At 38.5% G+C, this 20882-nt stretch overlaps 2 protein-coding genes across 3 annotated transcripts in view; one reads left to right on the top strand and one right to left on the bottom strand.

Annotated features, from left to right (window-relative positions):
• chm (CHM Rab escort protein) overlaps nucleotides 1-2790 on the bottom strand; it is an 88481-nt gene extending 85691 nt beyond the window's left edge. The window contains exon 1 of the mRNA XM_056262247.1: nucleotides 2714-2790. Coding sequence (XP_056118222.1) covers nucleotides 2714-2765 — 52 coding nt within the window. The 5' untranslated portion in view covers nucleotides 2766-2790. The remainder of the gene's footprint in view (nucleotides 1-2713) is intronic.
• Nucleotides 2791-15942: 13152 nt separating this feature from the next.
• Nucleotides 15943-20882, top strand: part of dacha (dachshund a) — a 168922-nt gene continuing 163982 nt past the window's right edge. For both annotated transcript variants that reach the window (XM_056262249.1, XM_056262248.1), the window contains exon 1: nucleotides 15943-16609. In XM_056262249.1, coding sequence (XP_056118224.1) covers nucleotides 16116-16609 — 494 coding nt within the window. In that variant the 5' untranslated portion in view covers nucleotides 15943-16115. The remainder of the gene's footprint in view (nucleotides 16610-20882) is intronic.

Below are 20882 nucleotides of genomic sequence, written 5' to 3'. Positions count from 1 at the left end.
AATTTGCTTAGACACGAGACGGCATTATTACACACTAAACCATACTTTAACGTATTACAATGATACATTAAGGTAAAGTACAATAAGCATTTTAAAACATTGATTTTGTGTGTAATATAATTCTATATAGTTATCCGTTTCATTGTATTATGAGAGTTACTTCCTGATCATGATGGTGAAAAATAATGCTTGAAACTCATGGTCATTTTATATAAAATATACTTTATTTCACAAGAACATGTGCAGCATGCATTTATATTTTATTGCATTTGTATTAGTTGTTTGAAGAGTAAAAAAAAAATAGGTCGGTCTTAATGCAAATTTACAACCGGCAAGTCGGTCGGACTAAAAGGGAAAAAAAATTAAAAATTGGGTCGGTCCTAAATTGACAGGGTCGGTCGGGTTACGGCAAACAAGAATATTTTTAAGGATGGCCTGAGCGACGACTGATGACGTCACATGCTCAGATTTGCTTGACCAATCGGCGGAAGGGGGAGTCTCAGGACCGCCCACATGTAGAAAACTAATTTTAAAGTCATTTATTCGTTTTTGCCTGTGAACTAAAAAACTAAATAAAACGGAAATCTCGTTTTTTTTTTAAAACGAATAAGGCGCCGTTTTCTCGTTTCTGCTTATTTCGTTTCAAATTGGAAAACAAACTATCAAAACGTACACGGACCAGACTCCCACTGCCATTCTTACTCCAAAATATACCCTCAACTGTTGTCAAGGCAACACTCCACGTGCCTTGTATCAAAACGCCTGCAGTAAAGAGGGGCGGAGTGAGCGAAGCTCATTATCATTTAAAGTCATATGCACTGAAACGGTGTGCTGAAAACAGAGCTGTTTTTGACCAAGTAAAATTTGTGTTTTCTTAAAATACTAATACGAATTTTTTATAAAAGTATATTACAAAGTTTTCATTTAGACCCTAAACATTTATATTAACTTGTACAAAAATGGCATTATATGACCCCTTTAAAAGCAAATATCTTCCTTTGATTTGAACTTTGAGCGTTGTAACTTTGCAGATGTTGTTGATGCTCATACAGCAACATTAAACACTAACTAAAGTTACTAAGTGAAATCATAATCAACCACCCCTTTAATGTTTTGAGAAAATTGGTGAAGGTTTCAAGAAATGTGTCTTAGCAATTGTGAAAAACTGTAATATTTTTTAATAATAACTGTTTACACCTGTTGGAAATAACAAGTACTCAAAATAATAATAATAATAATTATTATCATTAATATAATTTGCATCAAGTTTGGAGAATTGCAGATGTTTTTATATTGACAATTGACAATACTAGGGGTGTAACAATATATCGTGCCACAATATATCGCAATACAAAAATGCAACAATACGTATCGTGGATAGTGACAATATGTATCGTGGATAGTTCCCCCAAACTAAAAATGACTGTGTGAGAATTAAAAAAAAAAAAAATTCAGAGTTTTAGTACTACATTAAACTACTATACATAATGTTGATTATAATGTATAATAATGCAATGGTGGAATATTTGCGGGTCAGGATAATGCCAAATGTCTTGTTATCAGTAAAAAGTGGCCTACATTATTTTAAATATATCTAGTCAGTGACAGAGTGCAAGCATATTCGTCTAAAATAATTCTGTATTTTCAGCTTCAGAATCATGAATATTTTTATTCTGGTGTCTCTATTGTTCTTGGGTAACAAGCACCAAGTCCAAACCTATTCATTTAAACCCACAATGTAATATCAAAGTTAGCATTTTAATCAACAATACATTTTTTGTTAACCTTTTATCATATGTCTTGGAGTATCGCAATTTGATTCGCAATAATATCGTATCGTGAGTTCAGTATCGTGATATGTATCGAATCGTGACATGAGGGTATCGTTACACCCCTAGACAATACAGAGTTGTTATTAATATTATGGTCACACTTTAGATTAGGGTCCAATTTTCACTATTAACTAACTATTAAAAACAACTTTTGCATCAATAAACTCCTAATTTTAATGCTTATTAATAGTTAGTAAAGTAGTTAAGTTTATGTATTGAGTAGAATTAATAGATTTAGAATATGGTCAAACAGAATAACGCTTTAATATGTGCTTTATAAGTACTAATAAACAGACAATATATCCTAGTAATATGCATACTAATAAGCAAAATACTAGTTAATATTGAGCCATGCTGATATGCTTGTACTTCAGAAAGTGTCTCTTCAAAAACGGCCAACTTACGATTTAAGCAACGAATCAAAACAGAATGTAACTCAAGTATTATGATCCACAGTTATGAAGTAACTAGACTAAGGAATGACAGTGACATTCAGAATGAACACAGTGAATAAACACAGTGAAGAAACACAGTGAAGTCAATGTTCCTCCATCACCTTCTCCAACTCATCTGTGATTCAGCATCTCTCATTCATGACCAGCCTGTCACACGCTATTCTGGGATTTATTTTCCTCTATCTTTCCGTTTCCATCCTATCACACATTTTAACAGTGAAATGACTGTCAAAAGAAATATATAAATGCCGTTCCTCATCATATGTCAAAACACACATTAGCTTTTTAGCATTCATTTGTCGCTGTGTCTGTAGCAAAACAAGACTGTCATCCAACACCCATTTTCCATAGCGAAACCGGGCACAAAATAAAACTTCTGGAAAGCCAACAATTAAAAATTATTATATTAACGTAGGCATTTCGTACCTGTTCCGAGAATGACAACATCAAATTGAGATGGGAGATCCTCCGCAGCCATCTTGAAACTACACACTGTCACGTGACACGCTATAGCGTGACGTACACTTCATGTTTTTTATAACCATACCATTTAAGCACACAGAAGCCAAAAATGTACTGTCTTTTTCTAAATGAAATACTGCATATTCTAGAACACGCATTAAAAGTTATTCTCGTTTTTTTGTTGACATTTTTCATTCATGTGTCCTATTCTTTGAATTACTGAAGACACTGCTCTGTTTATGTTTTACAACTGTGACAAAACAACTATAGGCTACTATGCAAGTAGGCTATAGTCTATCCAAATAAACAAATATAACATAGTGAAGAAAGTTCGAGTCTTTTAGTTTAATTGTCTTTAATTCACAAAATGTGAACCAATGAAATATTCCATTATCTTTTTAAAAAGTTCAGAGTGTTTTAGCAGACCGTATCTCATTAATATTCACGAGACACCCCGAGGTAGGCTGAGGCTATTGAAAAGGGATCAAAATACTGCTAAGGCTATTGAAAGGGATCAGAATACTTTAGATATGGGCGGAAAAACTAAACTTTTTTTTTATTCGCAGATGGCTTATGTTCCCAGCTGCTGTCAACAACATAATATTGTTTCTTCAAATAGCAGTATTTGAGAAGAGGTGTTAATGATGAGCTGTCAAAATACCCTCCTGGCTCTCACAGCCACTGACAGCAAGCTATCAAGATGTATTTAAAACACACACACACACACACACACACACACACACACACACACACACACACACACACACACACACACACACACACACACACACACACACACACTAAAGACATCTAACTGTTCATTATTAGAGATATTAAAAATATATATAAATGCAAGAATACATTAAGGCCTAATGACAAAGAAATTAAAAAGAAACAGTCTAATGCAAAGGTCGTTTTGAAGCTTGTGACAGCTTTTTAATTGAATTATAATGCTGCATTCACGTGCTATCGGAATTATCATAGCCTAAATGAGTTTCTAGGAGTTTAACTAGGAGTTTCCTAGATAAAAATTGGAAATGAATTCCCTCTCAAGTCATATATTTACCACTGGAAAGCTCAGGGATAATTTTGATACCAAAGCTCCCGAGATGGGCGGGCCATAACTTGAAATATGGCACAACGATTGCTGCTGTGATTTTATTATTTTTTTCCACAACAGCTACATCGCCTTATTGTCATTACAGTAGTGCATATTGTTTTATACACTGTGAAAATAGCCTGCATTTGACAGAAATTCCAGGATCTTTAGCAAGCTGACTATCTAGTGTGTTTATTGTTATAGTTGTGAATGAATGGGATGCTATATAAATATCTTTTTTACTTTAATAAGATTTCCCAATAAATAAGCCAGGATAAACCTGGTGTCCTTCATGATTCCTGTTCTTTCCAATACAAAGCACTTGAATGCGGCGAAGTGCTTCAGAAGTGGGAAGTAGGAGATTTCCGAAAGCTTGTGAAGGAAACATTAATTGTTTCTTTTTTTTCTAATTAATGACCCTTGTTTGATTTATTATGATTAATTATTTTTTATTATATCATACAAATGCTTATGATGATTCTGAATCTTGTTCATCTAGGTGTAATGTCCTGTCCATAGACCCCACCAGCCCCACCCAACATCCATCGTTGCTGCATCCAGAGCCCAGCCAGCCATCAACTGCAGACGATCTGACCATGTGCATGAGCCGGCAACATCCGTGACAGACAGGACATTGGTGGAGCTGGACACAGAGGAGTGCTTGATAGACTGGAAAATGGAAGTAAAGCTTCCCACGCTGCCCTGTACCTTCTGAACCTTTATCATCCCCACTGGTCCTGCCCAGAATAATGCTTTATCTTATTCAGAAGGAGTTATCCTCGCCGATCCCACCTAATCTCCCTCTTCCACCTCCACTGCATCAGTCAGCAATTCCGTCAGCCCAGCCTTCTCCCCTATGCCGTTGTGTGGTTAAGCCTCAGGTCTTCCAGCACCTTCTTCGTCCAGCAGGTAGATCCCCCGGCTCCGTCTCCAACCACTGATCTCGTCACTCCACCTTGGTCCATCGACCTGTCGGCTGCACCTTGGCTCCTCCCTCTTTCGGCTCCACTAGAGACTGTCGTCCGTACGGCTCCACCGTGCTCCCTCGTCCCTCCGGCTCCACCTTGGTCAGCCGCCACCCTGCCTGCGCCACGGACTTTCAAGCCATCCTCTGCACTCCATCTCTCCACCCCTTCGGCTCCAGTGGGCTCTGCCTCTCTCCGGCTATGCCTTGGTCCTCAGTCTGACTGTCTGACCGGCTCTGCCTCAGTTCTCAGGCACTCTGGCTTCCACCTCGGATGCTCCCCACTTTAGCTCCGCCTCTGCCTCCTGGACCATTGGTGTTGGCCGTCCCCATCTGCTCTCCGTCTGCGCCCTGGGCTCCACTTCCTATGGCTTCATCTCCATTAGTTGGTCCTCGGGTGTTGTCAGCCAAATCCCCACCTTAGTTCCTCCCCCTGTTGATTCCATCGTGGGCTGACAACAACCACTCTGAACCACCACCTGGCCACTCCTCCTATCTTTGCCTCCCTGGCTCCTCCCACCATAAATGCCATCCTTGTTCCTTCCACTGGGGCTTCGTTCTCGACAGTGAAGATCGAGAGAGGCCAGGCCTGGATTTATGCTGTGTTTTATTATATGTGGCAGCAGTTGTCGTTTTTGTATTTGTTGATTTATTTAATTATTAAAAGTTGTTGAGCGTTCGCCGGTTCCCGCCTCCTTCTTCCCACAACATCTAACCTTGCTACATTCATAATTTAGTTCATCACCATGTGTAGAAGTTCCTCACCTTCGCTTATTGTTTGTCCGGTATTGTTTGTGCACGGCACACTGTTTCGAGTTTTTGGCTTATGTTGAAGACTGTCCTTATTTACCTTACGTTATATACCTTCGTTATTTTTCACAACAGTATGCTTTTTTGCTTGTTTTCCCAGTCCAGTCCTGAGTCCAGATTGTTTTCGGTGGTACTGATTTTTAAGAAGTATTTGAACCCGAAACATGTAGGCAGGAATTGGCATCTGAAACAAACTGTGTTGTTTTTAAAAGAACATTGTAAAAGAATGTTGGTTGATGTTATAAGTTCACAGAACTTTCGCCAGTTTTTTTTTCCGTCAGATGATTAAACTACACATATCTCCAAAGTAAGCTTCTGAACCAATTGCTCCTAAAACAAAACAACGGGCCTTTTTAGAAGCTTAAGGGGTTGCCCACTTATAATTCATATATTTCAAGAACATTCTCCTTATCTCGAGATATGCCAGAATGCACCGGAGAATATATTTCAGAGCAGCTTTGTCTATTCTCTGAATATTCCTATCTGCATGTTCCAGATGTTTCTGCGGCTTTCTTCATCGCCAGTCAAGGGTTTTGAAAAATCATCTTGTATAAGCGTGCTGTGAAGAACTCGCTTTCTATTTTCTGCATTCCGTAGATCTCTAGAACATTTTTTTGTGTGTAGTGTAGTTCATTGGTAAACAAAGAGAGATGACCATATCTCCCGAAACAGAAAGAGGCAGCACTGATAACCCTCAAGACCTTCCTTTTCCACAGCTTTCTTGACTTTAACATCACAGTCTTTGTCACTGATACTTATTTCTTAGGCCGGAATGAGGACAGGTGTTTATAGCTTCAAATAAGACAGATTGCTGACACTTGATCTTCCTTAGTCTGCTTTTTTTAAGCATGTCTTGTCCGTGCTTAAAACAACAGCGGAAAACAAGACAGATGGCTTACAACAGGAGAACCCTTTTTTCTTCTCTTGCTCGCTCTCCCTCTCTCTCATATCTGACGCACCAGGGATGCTTTTAACAAGAGAGTTTGTCGCAGTGTTTGTGATGGAGGGGTGTCTTCATGTCAACGGCTTGTTCTCTGGGGGATTCGGCTCTTTTTTTTTTAATCTGAGGGAGAAATGAAAAGCAAAACCTGTGTGGATTGAAATCATTTCGTGTTGGGTTTCATCATGTGCCATCACCCCGTATGTTCAGAGGCATTTAGTTCTGGCTGGTTTTGAAAGCAAAATCAAGGCGAAGAGCGCTACAATGCTTTCCGCAAGAATCAAGCGCTCTTTATCTTGCGAGAGCCCGCACCTTTAGTCATAGTCTTCTGTGAGTTCCTCAGGCTTTGATGCTCGCTTCTAAGAGCCGGTGGAGATAAAGTCCTCATTCACAGCCTCTGTGTTTGGAGAGTGCGTCTACTTTTTTGTTGCCCGTTAATACTTTCAGGCTGGGTAAAGATGTCTCCAAGGACGGGCCCTACCATCTCCTGCTTGACTGTTGTATCGTACCAGCACTTCGGAGAGTAAATGTTGATTAAGAGGGATTAAGATTAAGATTCTGACAAGGAAAGAGTACACAATTCATCAACAGAGCCACCGGAACGATAACTAGACTGTATAAGTTGCAGGCTTTGCCGCCAGTGTTTGTTCAAAGATCTGGCATTCGTTCAGTCAGGGATTTCTAAATACTGTGGCAAAGTTTTTCATACTTAACTGCAACTTTGAAGTGGAATTCAAGGAGACTTCACAGTTGATTTCATTTCTCCCTCAGCTCTTTTTGAGGGTGGCCATCTTGAGTATAGAGAGAGGTGAGCAGTGGCAAAGCAACGCACAATGACACCATCTGTCAGGCCCCTCGTAAACTCTCCAAATGAAACATCCACGAGAACATTATTGCATTATAAATCTCGCCGTAAATATAAATTAAATTAGAGATCAGTTATCAGAGTGTGTCAGTCCGTGAATGCATGGGTGATGCAGAAATGGTCTGATGAATACATATTAGTGCTGATAAAACACATGTAAATATTGTCGTGCCACAAGTACAGAGGTATCATTTTATCTTTTAATTTTTTTTATTGAAACTCTGCCAAGATAGATAGATAGATAGATAAATAAATAAATATTTCTTTTAAAATATTGTACATTGCATTGCGACTTTACTTTACAACAAATCTCATTAATTTTTTTAAATGGTAAAGTATTACATCATAACAGTGCTTGTTAATGTGTTAATTTATCCTGATTTAAAGGGATAGTTAACCCAAAAATAAATATTCTGTTATTATTTATTCACCCTCATGTCTTTCAAAACCTGTATGACTTTTTTTTTCTTTTGTGGAACATAAAAAAACTATTTTTTAGTAATTTAACTCATTTAACTATTTTAAGTAAAAGTGTTTTTTTTTTTTTCTACAATGGAAGTCAACAGTAACCAAAACCGTTTGGTTACCAAACTCAAAATATCTTCTTTTATGTTCTGCAAAAGAAAGAAAGTCACACAGGTTTGGAGTAAATGAGAACAGAATTAAAATTTTTGGGTGAGATATCCCTTTAAATAAGACATTTCATGTAATTAGAATCTAATGGGATTTGTTTTAAAGAAAAAAAAAATCAAGTAATATAATACAATAATAAATCGTATTACAATAAAAAAAAAATCAATAAAATGATAATTTTAAAAAATCAATACAAAAACAAAAAATCTTATTGGAACTAAAAATAGCCTTCACTCGCTTTATGCAAAATAAAGATATTGCATAAAAAAAAAAAAAATTGTTGGAAAACTGAGATTAATCCAAGGAGCATTTTAATAAATAAATCAGGGTCACCTTGAGATTCCAACAGGCACTTTACTGGACAACAGGACCCTTCTACGTAACGTTCACCATTACCGTAAGTCCACATCACTCATTCAAAGCGCTGAAGACAGCACAACCCTAGAGTTGAAAAATGAAATAACACATTTCAGTCTGACGTGACCGAAACAGTTAACCTCCTTTGGCCACTTTTCTCCCAGAGTAATTTTTGTTGATGGACAGTGCCGTACACACACAGCCGGTGTGTCTTCGAAAGCACGAGGCTCACGCAAAAAGGTCCAGTCACCCGTGATTTGGCAGCAAGTGTGAGAAGAGTGTCCTTAAATCATCTGTGGTGGCTTTCCCGGAGAAATTAAGTACGTCGAGCATACTCAAGTGACAGCTTGTCTTTTCTTAAGTAGTATTAAAGGGTGATATTTTACCCTAAATTAAGAGTCAGGCAACTTTTTGGCACGTGTCACAGCCCAAATGGATTACTGAACTGCTGATGTATGTAGCAATCCGTTGAGTGAAAAAGATCTGGGAGTGTAATGAATTTAAAATGCTGTAATAGACATAAATATTTATCACGAGTGACAGTAAAATTAGAAACAACATTCAATTAAAATCAGTTGTAATTTATTGTTGTTATTGATTTGCGTAAGGTGGAAATGAATGCAGAAACATTTCATTACACCAAGAGGGGCTGCTGATCTGCTTCTGGCCTCAGTGTAATATTTTACAGGACTATTAAAACACAGCCTCTGTCAGAAACATGAACTCTCTTCCTCTCCGTCTCACCTTGTCTCATCCATTTCAAAACATTCCTTTGTCTCAATCCAGAAATCTATTATAACCTTGTCTGTGTTCTGCTTGTCTTTTGTTTGATCTTTTCTCTTCTATATCTGTTTCTCTTATTGTATCTCATTGTATTGTCGACTTTGTCTCATCTGTATCCGTTACTATGCACATGTCTAATTTTCCTGTTTTTTTTCTTTCTCTTTTTTGATCATTTTGTCTCTTTTGGTCTTGACGCTTAACTTGTCTCTTCTTGTGTTGTCTCATCTCATCTTTTTTTCTATTCCCAGCTTGTCTCATCTTGTCATCTTGTCCTCATCTCATCTCTTTTACGCTCAACTTCTCTTGTCTCTTCTCTTCTTTTCTCTACTTGACTCGTTGTATCATATATGACTCCTTTCCTACTCACTTTGTCTAATCATTATCATTATCTCTTCACATCACATCTCTGTATTTCTGTTTTTTGCTTTTCTATTTTCTTTTCAATGCTTAACTGTCTCTTCTGGTCTCGACTCATCTCATCTATGCTCAACTTGTTTGTCTCCTCTTTTCTCATCTCTTCTCTTTTCATCTCGTCTTGCCTCATCTTGTCTCTTCTCATCTCGTCTCTTTTATGCTCAACTTGTCTCTTTTTGTCTCCTCTCATCTAGCATATGCTCATCTTGTCTTAACTTGTCTCTTCTTTTCTCATCTCTTCTCAATTTGTCTCACCAGCCTAATTCCATTGCCTGATCTTGACTCTTCTGTGCTTAGCTTTTCTTGTCTTGTCTCATCTGTTTTCTCCTCCTCTCTTCTCTGCTCGTCTCTTCTTGGTTCGTCTCTTTTCTTCATCATCTTATGACTCCTTTCCTCTCACTTTCCTCCTTACCTCTTCTTTGTCTCATCGATATCCATTGTTATCGCGTCACATGTCTTGTATTATATCATTTTGTCTCTTCTCTATGTCTCAGATGTTTTTTCGACTCATCTTTCCTATAAGCTTGTCTTTTCTTGTCTTTTCTCTTCAAGTATCTTCTCTCATTGTATGACTCCGTCCCTTTCACCTTTTCTCATCGCTATCCACTGTTATCGCTTCACGTTTTGTGTCATTACAGTGTCTCCTCTCTTCTATGCTCAACTTGTCACTTCTTGTCTCCTCTCATCTCGATTTGTCTCTCCTGTACTCATCTCATCCGGCCTCCTCTTGTCTCTTCTCTTCTCTGCTCAGCTTGTTTTGTCTCGTTTCTCTTCTTCTTTGCTCATCTCCTCTTGTTTCATCTCTTCCCTTCAAGTATATCATCTTCTTTTATTGTGACTCCTTCCCTCTCACTTTGTCTCATCACTATCCATTGTTATGGATTAATTTCTTCGTCATCATTTCATTGCCTCTCATCAAAGCTCAACTTGTCTTTTCTTGTCTTGTTTTGTCTCGTCTTCTCTCTTCTCTGCTCGTCTCCTCTTGTTTCGTCTCTTCACGTAGATCATCTTTTCTCATTGTATGACTCCTACCCTCTCACTTTGTCCCATCGCTATCCATTTTATCGCTTTTATCTCCTTTCTTCAATGCTCAACTTGTCACTTCTTGTCTCCTTTCGTCTTAATTTGTCTCACCTGTACTCATCTTTCATCTTCTTATCTCTTCTCTGCTCAGCTTGTTTTTGTCTCATTTCCCCCTTCTTTCCTGGTCTCCTCTTGTTTCGTCTCTTCTCTTCAAGTATCATCTTCTCTTATTGTATGACTCCTTCCCTCTCACTTTGTCTCAAGTTATGTCATCATTTCATCAACTTGTCTCTTCTCATCTCTTCTGTGCTCAGCTTGTTTCTTCTTGCCTCATCTTTTGTTCACTCTTGTCTTACCTCAAGGGTGCCTAAAGCGTCGAATATTGAAGCATGGTCAAAATTGTCATTTTAGTGACGCCTTGGGGTGAGAATGCGTTGCAGCTTCTCTTAATTTTTATTGATAATATTACTTAGAAAGAAGATTGTTTAATTGCTTGACTTTTACATTTAGATTAACAGACGTCAGCTCTTTTAGTAAGTAGGATTTGTCTTATTTTATATGATTACAGTTTTTCTCGATTGCTAAGACACATTTCTTGAAAGCTGCTCTCCTTTTCTGAACACAAACCCCAATTTTCAAGCTATATTCACAAAACCTCAGACTCTTCTTGCAAAACCAAACTTTCACCTCAAAACAGTTCAATCTGTGCTCAAAACTGAACTATGTTGTCAAATCGTGCCCCAAGTCAATCAAAATTAAAAACACTACTGAACAGTCACTAAACACTACGTAGACAAATAGAAAACACAATGCTCAGGACATGAAGCTGGAGAAATAAATGTTTATTGTTCACGGCTAAATGCATGTTGCAAAACAAAACAAAAAACCTGTGCATTTAGCACTTGTACAAAAAGACAAAACAGAAATCTTGTGCATTTGCCACTTGTGTACAGTAAGCCCATGTAAAAATAAAGTACAAAAAAATACAAATACAGTTTTTCTTGATTGTTTACACACATTTTCTGAAAGAATGCCTCATATTCTCAGAATGCCTCATATTCTCAGAACATCTCCTGCAAAATGAAACTTTACATTCAAAACAATGTTATTTCTTCTCAAAATGGTATTTTGTTTTCAAATGACACACACAAACCATCATATGAATAGACATTTATAAGAACCAGTTGAACACTGATGTGCTCAATGTAAAACACTATGATGAATGGAAAACACTTCTTCTCCATTCATCATAATGACTTAGGCCTTTTTTTTGTTCAGTGTTACACTTACTACAGACAGTACATACATAAGTGTGTTGTAAAATATTTGAGAATATTGTTTTTATACTCAGAACACACAAATACACAGTAACAAATATACACTCACCTAAAGGATTATTAGGAACACCATACTAATACTGTGTTTGACCCCCTTTCGCCTTCAGAACTGCCTTAATTCTACGTGGCATTGATTCAACAAGGTGCTGAAAGCATTCTTTAGAAATGTTGGCCCATATTGATAGGATAGCATCTTGCAGTTGATGGAGATTTGTGGGATGCACATCCAGGGCACGAAGCTCCCGTTCCACCACATCCCAAAGATGCTCTATTGGGTTGAGATCTGGTGACTGTGGGGGCCATTTTTGTACAGTGAACTCATTGTCATGTTCAAGAAACCAATTTGAAATGATTCGAGCTTTGTGACATGGTGCATTATCCTGCTGGAAGTAGCCATCAGAGGATGGGTACATGGTGGCCATAAAGGGATGGACATGGTCAGAAACAATGCTCAGGTAGGCCGTGGCATTTAAACGATGCCCAATTGGCACTAAGGGGCCTAAAGTGTGCCAAGAAAACATCCCCCACACCATTACACCACCCCCACCAGCCTGCACAGTGGTAACAAGGCATGATGGATCCATGTTCTCATTCTGTTTACGCCAAATTCTGACTCTACCATCTGAATGTCTCAACAGAAATCGAGACTCATCAGACCAGGCAACATTTTTCCAGTCTTCAACTGTCCAATTTTGGTGAGCTCTTGCAAATTGTAGCCTCTTTTTCCTATTTGTAGTGGAGATGAGTGGTACCCGGTGGGGTCTTCTGCTGTTGTAGCCCATCCGCCTCAAGGTTGTGCGTGTTGTGGGTCCACAAATGCTTTGCTGCATACCTCGGTTGTAACGAGTGGTTATTTCAAAGTTGCTCTTCTATCAGCTTGAATCAATCGGCCCATTCTCCTCTGACCTCTAGCATCAACAAGGCATTTTCACCCACAGGACTGCCGCATACTGGATGTTTTTCCCTTTTCACACCATTCTTTGTAAACCCTAGAAATGGTTGTGCGTGAAAATCCCAGTAACTGAGCAGATTGTGAATTACTCAGGCAGGCCCGTCTGGCACCAACAACCATGCCACGCTCAAAATTGCTTACAGTAAATCACCTTTCTTTCCCATTCTGACATTCAGTTCAACCAGTATTCCTAATAATCCTTTAGGTGAGTGTATTTTATTTTTCGCACAAAAACAATGTACACCATTTACAATTCAACCAACACAAAGTTGCACATACAGTGGTCTACATACAAAACAACAGAAACATTTACTGTATACAGTTATGGTCTGTTATGCTAAAGCTCTGATTGCTAATTGTAAAACTGTGTGAAAGGTGTTTGCCCTTTGTCAGTATGCATATTTGAATGGCAGTGTGTTCCTTGTGAAAACAAGATATTTTCTGCATGAAAATTGTGCCAAAAGCAGAGAATTGTGTGTAGTGTTTTGAAAAAAGTGTGTTTTAGAACTGCAATTTGAGTGTAAAGCAGGAATTGTGCTTGTAGTTTAGCAGAATTGGTTCAGGGGGTTGGTGAATGACTTACATGTTGTGGTCATTGTGTCTCAAGTACCTGAATTTGTGTGTAAACAATTGAGAAAAACTGTAAGTGCATTACTCAGCCACAGCATCATGTCTCCGTACTGGGTCAGGCCACAGGACTTCATCCACATCACAGGCCACATTTTGTTTGGTCAGGCAACGGGGGAAAAACCCCTGGCATGCTTTATCCAGGCATGGCATGCCTCCACACCTGTGTCACCACAGGCAAGTCCCATGGCTTGCAGGAGATTTACCATGTAAGGTTGGCATTCATATACCTTCCACCGCCATGAGGAGAAGAATTCCTCAATGGGGTTTAGGAAAGGGGAGTACGGTGGAAGGCAAAGATTACTGTACAGTAATACTGTAAAACCTTGGTTCATATTGAACCAGTCTCTAACTTGGAGGGCTCTGTGAAAACTCTCTCAGAATCCTCTCAGATTTATATCCAGGGCCTCACAAACCAGTGCTCTCTGAACTGGCTTACTGTATATGTTCCCTCACATAATTAGCCACAAGTGTGATCAATTTTGAGTTGTTGTGTTCAAGTGGTGACAACTGTGCTTTAATTGTGTTTGACTTTTGTCACCTGTGCTCACCATTATGCAGCACGGGTGCATCACAATGAAAATGTGTTGGCAAGTTGTGTCTAAACAGGTGAAAAGTGCTTATGGTTTTGCCAAAAGAGTGATTGATTCAATCAGTGGGTTCAGGCAACTGAGCATTTGGTTCAGACAATAGGGTTTAGTGTTTTAGCAATTGAGAAAAACGAATTACTTAATGGTATTCCTATAAGACATTATAATGTGGATTTCTCAGATGATAAAGGCTTAACACTGAAACCACGTGTTTAAATCTAATACTCCTTAGACTACTAACATGCTATACACACACACACACACATATATATATATATATATATATAAAGATCTATTACACACGTGTGTATAAGTGATGAATATGCATATTGAGCATTGGGGCGGTGCTGAAGGGGGCGGTGCATGTGTGTGCCTTGCAGGGCCAGGTATGATAATCAGGTATTCATTAAGATTAAATATAAGACGAAGGGTTGAGGTGCGATTGAAAGCTAGGTAAAATATGTATCTAATTTTCTAGATTGCCACCTAGCTTTTTAATTTCAGCAGGTACTTGGCAGAAATTTGCATGGCATTTAGACACTCATTACAATATTAATCTTCCCACAAAAGTTGCAAGGGCTCAAAGGTTAAGCATGATTCCTACATTCATTTTACAACGACTTTTTTCGACCTGTATAAAGATTCTCATTAACAAAGGTCCTCATTTGCTTCAATAAGTGGTTCATAATGAGAGCAAAGATAAAGTATTGAAAGGAAAAACGTGAATCAAATGTGTTACAATAAAAAATAAAAAAATTGTATTGAGACTGACATTTTTACCACATGTTGTAGATTTTTTATATATACAATTTCATGCAGAACGTTGTTCTCTATTGAAGTCACTCCATATATTTTCAGAGGGTCTGTTCTTCTGTTAATATCATTGAATTAGTTTATAATGTTAAGGGGGGAAAATAAATGGAAATAAAACAAACACCATTGGATGTTTGAGAAAATAAGCAGATGCTAATTTGAAGTAAAAATAATCTGTGTCAAGTTTTTTTAACATATGGGTACAATAACTCAAATGATGACAAACGCCAATTATACTAGCACCATAATAACCTACTAGAAATTCTACGCAAGCCACTTCACATGTCGCTTCAAATTAGGCCAAATGTTTAAACAGCGGAACTCTATCTTTTATAAGTTACCTAAAAAGCAATGTTATATAACAACAGAAGTGCTTATTCAAAGCTTAGGCAGTAAAGTTAGTTCACCTCAGTTTACCTTTATGTGTTGCAAGTTATACAGTTAATAGCAATAATGTATTGGGCCTTATTGCAAATAAGAAGCATAATAAGTCATGTATCTTTCATGTTGTCTTGATGATATCAGAGGGATGCAGGACAGACTGTGAACAGTTCAGCTGTCATATTTAATATTTGTTAATATTACAGTTGGATATATTAGTAGAAGAAGTCTTATATTATAAAGGTGTAAGTACATTGTTGCTATTCAAGCCTATGCCATAATAATAGAAGTGTTTTTATGGTAACTTTCAATAACTTCTACAAAGTCATTATTAAGAAGCATTTTATAAAGTTGGACGGATTCACTAACGACGTGTTACTAAAATTATCATTAAAAGGTAAAAACTCCGATGAAATATATCTACCATCTGTCTAACAGCAATCTAAAAAGTTGCACTGGCTTTTGATAGTGAGAAGACAAGTTCCCGCCCATGACTGGCAGATGGCCAATGATATTTGAAGGCGTGTGCCATCGTGTTCCTTATTGGCTGAGAGAGCTGTCACTCTGGCCTGTAGTGGGCTGGCTAATTGAATCGCTGAGTGCGATACACTTCTATCCATCTCACTCGCGAGGAAGGTAGTTGCACATTACCGACTATCAGCAGTGGCTACCGGAGACGCATGAGAAACACCGAGTGAAAGCCGCGAAACAGTGCGAGGAGCCAGCAAAGGTGTGCTTGACTCAAAAAGTACGGAAAGGAGGAAACTTCGTATAAACTATGGCCGTATCAGCAACTCCTCCGGTGCTTTCACCGACCTCCACTCCCGGGGGCGCGAGCAGCCTGTTCCGTCCCGACTCTCTGTACTCCAGCCCGGCCGAGTCCCCGCGACTGACCAGCAGCATGATCAACTCTTTCATCACCGGCACCGGTGGCGGCGGCGGAGGCACGAACGGGAACGGACCCGGCGGTGTCCATAATAACGAGTGTAAGATGGTGGAGGTGCACGGGGTGAAAGTGGCCTCGTTCACCGTGGACGGTCAGGAGCTCATCTGTCTCCCGCAGGTGTTCGACCTGTTCCTGAAGCACCTCGTCGGCGGACTGCACACCGTCTACACCAAGCTGAAGCGGCTGGATATATGCCCGGTGGTGTGCACGGTGGAGCAGGTGCGGATCCTGCGCGGACTCGGGGCCATCCAGCCGGGCGTGAACCGGTGCAAACTCATCACCCGAAAAGACTTCGAGGCGCTTTATAACGACTGCACCAATGCCAGGCAAGACTTATATCACATACACTTCAGATTTACACCGAGCTGTGGAAACTGATGCTCTTTTCAAGTTCATTCAGAGCTCGCGGAGTTGGCAAAGTTGGTACACTTTATGACAACTTTCATTATAACAAACAAAATGATTTAACGCACATATACATTTGAATATATGTGGGAAAATATCGATTAGCCTACGTTTATGACGTTTCTATTTTAATACACGTGATCTAAATTAGTTACATTTAAATATAGCCTAGGCTAAATATTTTCATAAGTTATTATAAAGTTATTATAAAGTGCTACTTGTGTACTTTTCAAAACTTCCTAAAAATCCAAAATCAAACTTTTGTCTAAAATAGGTTCAGTCAGTTTTTATTTCTGCCAAACCACCTGCAGTTCGTTGTTCGTTTCAAAGCAAATAACTGTCACGAGGAAAATACAGAAGTAATAATAAATCATAAAATGAACAGCTTTCTCCAGAATCAAGCAAGAATCGCTCTCCAAAATCTTTTTGATTCATTTTCCTCGCTTTACCAGTTTTTACGAGACTCGCTTATAGCAAACATGTTTATTACAGCGCAAACATGGGCATTTTATTATCTAAAAACGATTCAAATAAACTAAAAATATGAACTTGCAAGGATATAGGCCTATAAAAATGAATAGCACATTTTAATAGTAGGCTATTCCATCTGCCTTTTAATACACTTTATTTGGTTGGAGGCACATTTTAATAAATCATTGCACTAATTGAACTGGCGAGGATTTAAGTTAGGCAAAGATTAATAAAAAAAAAAAACATCAGCAAGCATTTTTTACTTTTTGTCCTAATAATATTTATGTTACCTTTTCCTGGAGCTGCTGGATTTAGTCTTCATTGGGACATTTTGGTAAATGGCTACATTTACTCCTTAAACTTTGATGATCATTCTACGCTAAGTACTTAGAAACTTTTGGGCTTCCAATATTTGACGTTTTTGTCTTCTATTCTTCCTTATACATCGACAGCTCTTTGGACTAGGGGTCATACTTCGGTTGCATTTCACTTTCTTCTGTTATTTGCTCCACAGAGTGAGGCTCACATAAATAGACGTCAGTATCATTTAATGCGCTTTTGACCCATGTCATATCCAGGGCCAGATTTGAATTCTTGTTTGATATCCGTTTGATTCTGGATGATGTCCCACGTCTCATTTGGGATAAGATGCAGTGTTGCATAAATCAATGAAGCACCTCTCCTGGATCTGTGGCTCTGTTTGGTGTGGAGATGTTATTTTTAGCTTGTTATCATGACAGATGCATTAGTGTTCTCAGGCTCCTCTAGCAATATCAGCTTGTGTGTGTGTGTGTGATTGGTGTGGTGGGACTCAAGGGAGCAGTACACCTATAAAGACCTTTATCATCCACTCTCAGAAAAAATGGTACAAAAGCTGTAACTGGGACGATACCCTTTAAAAAGGTTATAATATGTACCATTTGGGTACTAATATGTACACTTTTGGTACCAATATGTAACTATGAGGTGCTAATATGCACTCTTTAGACAAAAAGGTGTACCTTTTGAAAGGGTCCCGCCACAGTGACAGCTTTTATACCTTTTTTTTTCTGAGTGTCCAAAGGCAAAAGTCTCTAATAAACGGCATGAGTCTTTGCTTTTAGCGCAATGACAGTCACAATGTTGTGTATATGCATCTATGTATATGTGTGTATATATATATATATATATATATCCTGTTTAGAAATACACTTCCCTTAATTTGACTTTACAAATCAATGGTCTTATTTAAAAAAAAAAAGAATACAATAATAATTACATTTAATATTGTATAATATATATATATATAGAGTCTAAAAGTTCAAAACCTAGTACTGCTTATCTGCAACTTTAAGTCTCCATTAAGTGTTTTGCATCAGGTCCAGTATTTTCAATCTTCTATTTCCATTTCTTACTTTCTCACAGGTAAAAGGTCAGGTATTGAAAATTGGTTGGGAGGGAGTAGGTTCAGGAACGTGGTCTTAAATTGCACTTTTGCACAGTGAATGTGTGTGTGGAGATGCACATGTGTGTTTAAGAGAGAGGGAGAGAGGGAGAGTGCGCATATATCCAGATGGTCATTCTGGGCAAGGTTCGGTAATTAACCTTTTAACATCCCCAGCACAACCTCCAGAAGAATCCCCCGTCACTTTATTGGGCTTTGCGCAGTTCTGAATCAATCTGCCGTGCACATCTAATTAGAAACGAGAGCGAGGAGAAAGTGAGCGGGGGAGAGACCGTTTTACAACATTATTTTGTTTAATTTTGAGTCCAGGCAAAATGGACAATAAGAGAATGAGGTGCGGAGCGCTGCGCTTTTCACTCTTCTTGTCAGATTGCAGCATACGGTCGGATAATGAAATTGCCCGAGCAATGGGCCCCCCTGAAATTGAATTTGCTCCTCGGCATCGTTGCTTTACAGTTCACCTTCGCAAGCATCGCTTTTATAGTCAGATTTAAACATCATCCACCGTCCCGCTACCAGATGGCTGAAACTAATGTGCGTGCTGGCCCCTCGCCTCCTCTCTCTCCCTCTCTCTCTCTCTCTCTCTCTCTCTCTCTCTCTCTCTCTCTCTCTCTCTCTCTCTCTCTCTCTCTCTCTCTCTCTCTCTCTCTCTCTCTCTCTCTCTCTCTCTCTCTCTCTCTCTCTCTCTCTCTCTCTCTCTCCTCCTTCAGCACAGGCTCATTGGGAGAAGGTCTAAGCTGGGGCAAATGGGTGTCTTTTGCATCAGTTTGTATGGGACAGCCACGGCGAAACAAGCGAGGATGATCGCCAGCCTGGTGACGGCTGTGTCTCAACCTATAGTGAGCTGCCTATTTAGGGGGTGTTTAAATAGGGCACATTTTTTGTATTCAAATCAGCCAGCCAGAGCGCAACAGAATTAAACGGGTCACACAAACACTTCTAGAACAAGATGCGACGCAGTGGCCAAGGGCATTCGTCTCATGCATGTGTATATTGACCAACAAAACTGATAGGAATGAGAATCTGAAAGAATTTTTACGATACTGATTCTGTTTCCTCTTAATGATTCCTTTACAGTTCCCTTATTGCACGATTCATTTACTGTTACATTGTAAAAAAAAATATTGTTGGTTTAATTAAAAAAAAGTAAGTTACCTGGTTGCCTTAATTTAGTTCATTGAAATAAAACATTTGAGTTAATACAATGAAGGAGATTGGAATAATAAATAGAAACTCAAAATATTAAGTTATCTGAACCACATTAATTATCTAAGTTGATTTGACAAAAGATAAAAAAGTGTGATAACAAATCATGAAAATAATTTTTTTAAGTAAAGAATAGATATTTGGATGAAAGAAATGCAACTCTTAATGCATTACTGCCTTCAGCAGTCAAATAATGAGATCATAGTTCAACAGAACAGATAAATCAGATTAATTATTGCAAAAGGTGTTTACAAAGACAATTTTTAAAAGTCTTTACACAGACGTCTTAATCGTGACATATGTAAGATATTGGTCCTAGATTTTTTTTAATAGCTAAATAAAAATATATTTTTAATAGCATGTTTTAAGTATTAACAAGCAAAAAGGAATCCTTTTAAATTAAAAATAAATAAATCACTGATTACAACAGAACTCATATTGTCTATCTTTAAGTAGGCCTACCTTAATTTCGAGCATCATGAATGAACTTATTAGTTCTTTCTGCGGGACTGATTCGTAAGTGTTTTTGATTCACTTAAAAGTACTTTTAAAGTCATATAGCTGGTGCTGCTGTGTGTTTTGATCGTTTTGATGCACTAAAAAGAACCGACTCATAGAGTCATTCGTTCAGGCTCTAGGTTTTTGATTCACTAAAAAGAACCGGCTCATCAGAATCAATTGTTCAGGAATCGGACTACACTTTTAGAGACCTAATGCGCGTTTCGTCTAAATTTTAAGTGAAGAGAAAGCTATAAAAATCATAAAAAAAATGGAGCCGGTGTTGAAAAAGAGTCGGTGCTTGGGCTCCGGAACGCAAGAACGCGTCCTGTATGCACGCGCAGCAAGTTGTCCCGTTCCAAGTCAGCAGCTCAATATGCTGTCTAGGTAGGGAGCTCACTTGATTTTCAGATAGAACCTATAAATATGCTAGGCTAGGGGATCTGTAAAACTTGACTGAAACACAGAAAGTGTCCAAATCAGCAAACGCACGCGGCACTTACGGCCCGCTTTTATGATTCCTCAGCTCGCAATTGATCTCCAGGTTTTAATGCATTCATTATTTATTAAAACGA

This window comes from Rhinichthys klamathensis, unplaced genomic scaffold (genome assembly GCF_029890125.1).
Source record: "Rhinichthys klamathensis goyatoka isolate OS25496 unplaced genomic scaffold, OSU_Roscu_1.1 h1tg000191l_1, whole genome shotgun sequence".
Taxonomy (NCBI): Eukaryota; Metazoa; Chordata; class Actinopteri; order Cypriniformes; family Leuciscidae; genus Rhinichthys; species Rhinichthys klamathensis.
This window is presented reverse-complemented; position numbering and strand designations above follow the sequence as displayed.